The sequence below is a fragment of the Crocodylus porosus genome, unplaced genomic scaffold (genome assembly GCF_001723895.1).
Source record: "Crocodylus porosus isolate Cpor-Errol unplaced genomic scaffold, CroPor_comp1, whole genome shotgun sequence".
Classification (NCBI taxonomy): Eukaryota; Metazoa; Chordata; order Crocodylia; family Crocodylidae; genus Crocodylus; species Crocodylus porosus.
The window spans coordinates 53,821,356-53,825,529 of NW_017728947.1; the positions used below are offsets into that span (position 1 = coordinate 53,821,356).

General features: G+C 42.3%; 1 protein-coding gene across 1 annotated transcript in view; it reads left to right on the plus strand.

Annotated features, from left to right (window-relative positions):
• EHD4 (EH domain containing 4) overlaps nt 1-4,174 on the plus strand; it is a 47,972-nt gene that overhangs the window by 26,565 nt on the left and 17,233 nt on the right. The window contains exon 4 of the mRNA XM_019551994.1: nt 2,136-2,548. Within this exon, the coding sequence (XP_019407539.1) occupies nt 2,136-2,548 (413 nt within the window). The remainder of the gene's footprint in view (nt 1-2,135; nt 2,549-4,174) is intronic.

Genomic DNA, 4,174 nt, shown 5'->3' on the forward strand with positions numbered 1-4,174 from the left:
CCAGCACCACCACCTGCCCCAAGCACAGCCCCCATACTCTGGAAAGAGCGCAGCACTGCCCCAGCCCCTGTCCCACTCCCTCCCTCACCTCACAGGGGTCTTGATCTGCATCCCCATGCCCCTTCCCTCCCCCATCCCCATTCACCACAACAGACTTACCAGCTGCACAGAGCTGTATCAGAAATTGGATTGGTATCAGCCAGTATGCCTCTTTAAAAATCAGTTACTGGTATTGGCCCCAAAATTCTCTATCTATCCGCCTCTATACACGACCTTACCAACACATTTTAATAAAAGCCTTGCAAAGGTGAAAATGTAGTCAGGGAAGATCAGCTACCCACTTCTGGAATGAGAAAAGTTTGCATTCTTAAATTGTGTGCACTTTCAAAACGGGCTTTCTTTTAGAAAAATCTTTCTCCTGCTGTGATGGAGGAGCCCTGAGACTATTTGGCCTGACATTGATCTTGCTGTGATTTAAGGAACTTGTGTAGAGTGGTCTAATGCAGCATTTCCCAACCTTTTTCGCTCCATGGCACACTTTCCTAAATAAAAAAAAGCACCATGGCACACCGGATGGGGGGTGGTGCTGGATCGCAGCCAGCTGGACACCAACTGCGGGGAGGGTGCACAGCCAGCTGGATGGCATTTTGGGCTGGAGTCACGCCCCCTCCCTGGCTGGAGCTACACTCCCCGTCTGTCTGTCCGCAGCAGCAACAGGTAGCGGGGCGTGGCTCCAGCCCAAAATGCCACAGCACACCTGGATGTGCCTGACAATGCACTGTTTTGGGAGTTGTGCAATATTTTTTTGCTGTCATATTTAAAGAATTGATCCATTCAATTAAAAAAAAAATTAAAGCCCAGTTCCAACCTCTGTTTAATAAGCCTGATGAGATGTGACTGCTGTGTTGAATTTCATGCTTACATGTTTCCTTGTTGCTTTCACATATATCTTGGGTTCCTAGTCACAACCTCTAGACAGTTTCCTATTGGAAAGCAATGAAAAGTTTGCTACCTGCACCTGGCAGCTTGAAAGCGTAGTAATGGATGACTCAATAAATAACAATACATCTACTGAAATTAAAAAATTGGCAAATAGTTCCAACTACAATATGGCTGTGGATATTCCTACCTAAAGAGGCATTATTTCAAGAAAAATGAAGCAAATGATATGGGCATGCTGTTCACCCTTTTTAATCCCCCCCACCTCCTTCCTCTCTGCTTTTTATTTGTATGGCTTCAGGGTCAATGAGGGAAAGCTAACAGAGAGTGAAGATCTAAAAACTTTTTGCTTCTGTCAAGGTAGTTGTATGAAATGCTTGGATGACTGAATTCATAAGTAAGTAGTGTAAAAATCTTACACTGTGGAAGTGGAAAGATCTGAAGACAGAATATTAGAGTTTAGCTGTGAGCTTCCTACATACAGCCAGTGCTTAAACGTTGCTGAGTGGTATAATTGCAGATTCTGTTCAGCTTTCCTCACAACAGTTCTTGTGATCTGACTTTCCCTTCCTCAGTTTTATTTGCTTCTTGGGGAGGAGTCTGGATTTTGTGGAGTGGAGAACTGTTTCAGTTCATGTCTGCTACAGGCACTCAAGCAGGATGAGTCATATAGACCAAACCCAATGCCACATCATAAATGAATTACTCTTTCTGTAAATTATGAATCACTCCTGAAGGATGTACTTTGTAAAGATGTTCAATACAGTTTGTCATACATACAGGTTGTCATGAGTGGACTGGGTTGGTACCAGGTTACCAGTTGTACTTAACTGTTTGTACGGACTTTTTTTAAAATAAAACATTGGAAAGCTTAAAGCAAAAGCTATGTCCCAAAGTAGTCTTTAGTTTAGCTACTCATTTTTCTCTATTATGACCCGCCTCATCCATAAAACTGTTGTCAGAACAGGTTGAAATCTTATGAATTTGATTTCTTAATTTGATGTGTCAGGGTTACTACCAAATACTGTGGTGCAGTCCATTTTTATTTAAAGTATTCCTTATCTGACAACCAAAAAAACTGAGAATAGGGTTAGCAGTTGAGTTTAGAAGTCAAACCTTTATCTCACTTTTACTGCCAGCTCATATTGTAAACAATCTTTAATAAAGTGCTATCACCTGATGTATTCCCTCTCCAGGCTATGACTTCTGTCAGGTCCTCCAGTGGTTTGGTGAACGAGTAGACCGCATTATCCTCCTCTTTGATGCCCATAAACTGGATATTTCTGATGAGTTTTCAGAGGCCATTAAGTCATTCCGAGGCCAGGATGACAAGATTCGGGTGGTGCTTAACAAAGCTGACCAAGTTGATACACAACAGTTGATGAGGGTCTATGGTGCACTCATGTGGTCCTTGGGAAAAGTGATTGACACTCCCGAGGTGTTGCGAGTCTACATCGGTTCATTTTGGGCCCAGCCTCTTCAAAACACTGAAAATCAGAGGCTCTTTGAAATAGAGGCCCAAGATCTCTTCCATGACATTCAGAGTCTTCCACAGAAGGCAGCTGTCCGAAAACTCAATGATCTCATCAAGAGGGCAAGACTTGCAAAGGTAAGATGCAAATAAAACCAGTTTTTTTTAATAAGGATTCCCTTCTACTTGTTTCACTTTTTTTTTCTCTCTCTCTCCCCTCCCTCTTTCTCTTTCTCTCCAGAAACCTGGTGTTCTCTGGAAAGAAAAAGAAACTTAAGTCTACTATATACTCTTGTACAGGCTGTATTTTTGGTTGACTCTGCCTTTAGAAGTCACACTTCCTTCGGTAAGGAGTTTTAATGCTGCTTTCTGAAGATAACTAAACAGCTAGTAGCCAGAGAGATGATGAAGAAACCACAAGATGTCCCTTCATCAAAGTGACACTTTCACTATCTTCATAACAGATGTCAGAGTTCAGACACAATATTTATCTGTGCATGTCCCCTCCCCTCTCACCTATATGCCCACTTACACACATTTTAAGGGCATATAACACTATTGGTTAATACTAGCACTATGGCTAACTGATATTGCTATTATTAAGCAACTTCCCCTAAAACTGCACATACTGCATATGTTGTAGTGTTTAAAAAGTAGCACAGCTGCTACAGCAAAATGGCTCCCATATCATTTTTCCACATTCCGGTCAAACAAAAAATCTGTTCATATTAAACCTGCTTTATCGTCAGTCCAAATCTCCTAGATAGAAGGTAATATGAGCTTAGTGTCCATGTCCAGAAGAAATTCCAGTGTCTGACACATCAGGGAGGAAGAGAGTTGTAAGAGACCTTTTTTTGGAGGCCAGGGTAGTCGTCTCTGTTTTCAGTTAGGGAAAATTGTATTTGCATGTGCAACCCGGGTAACTGGGCAGGTTACAAGAGCCACCCAATTTATGTATAACCTAGTTTGCCTGAGTAAATACTGAGATTTTGTACATGTATACCAGGGGTGGGCAATCATTTCAGGTGGAGGGCAGCTTACCAAGTTTTGGCAAGCCATCAAGGACCTCATGACAGGTAGCCAGGGCAGATAAATATTAATTTTCTAAATTTTTTAGGGGCCCCACGGGCTGGATAGAATGGCCTGGTGGGCCACATTTTGCCCACCTCTGATGTATACAGATGTATTTCAGAACTTTGTGGCTGTGATCAGTGCTGCCTGTTGAACATGCATGTGTAAATGTTGGTAAACTTTTAATTAAACCAGCATCTGCTTATTTGTAAAGTTTGTTTATGAATTTTAAAAGCCTTCTGATAATTACTTACACTAGTCTTCATGAGTAAGCTGCTTAACGCCCATTTAATACCTGTCTTCTGCTGTACACCTTTCATACCTCGACACAAACTGAATTGATTGGGTGTGAATTGATGGGTCTCTAATGGTTTCTTTAAATAGTTCCATCATAAACTGCTTTCATTATATAACATGGCAAGGCCAGTCAGAGTAATAGCAAAAAAATGCATCTGAATTCTATTCTTTTGCATAACTCTGGGGACCTAGTTATGCAATCATAGAGTCATAGAATCAGTGAGTTGGAAGGGACCTAGACAGATCATCGAGTCTGACCCCCTACCATGGACAGGAAGGAGCACTGGGGGTGGGAGGGGTAATAAGACCCCAGCCAGGTGCCTATCCAGCCTCCTCTTGAAGATTTCCAGGGAAGGTGAGAGCACCACCTCTCTGGGAAGCCTATTCCAGGCTCTG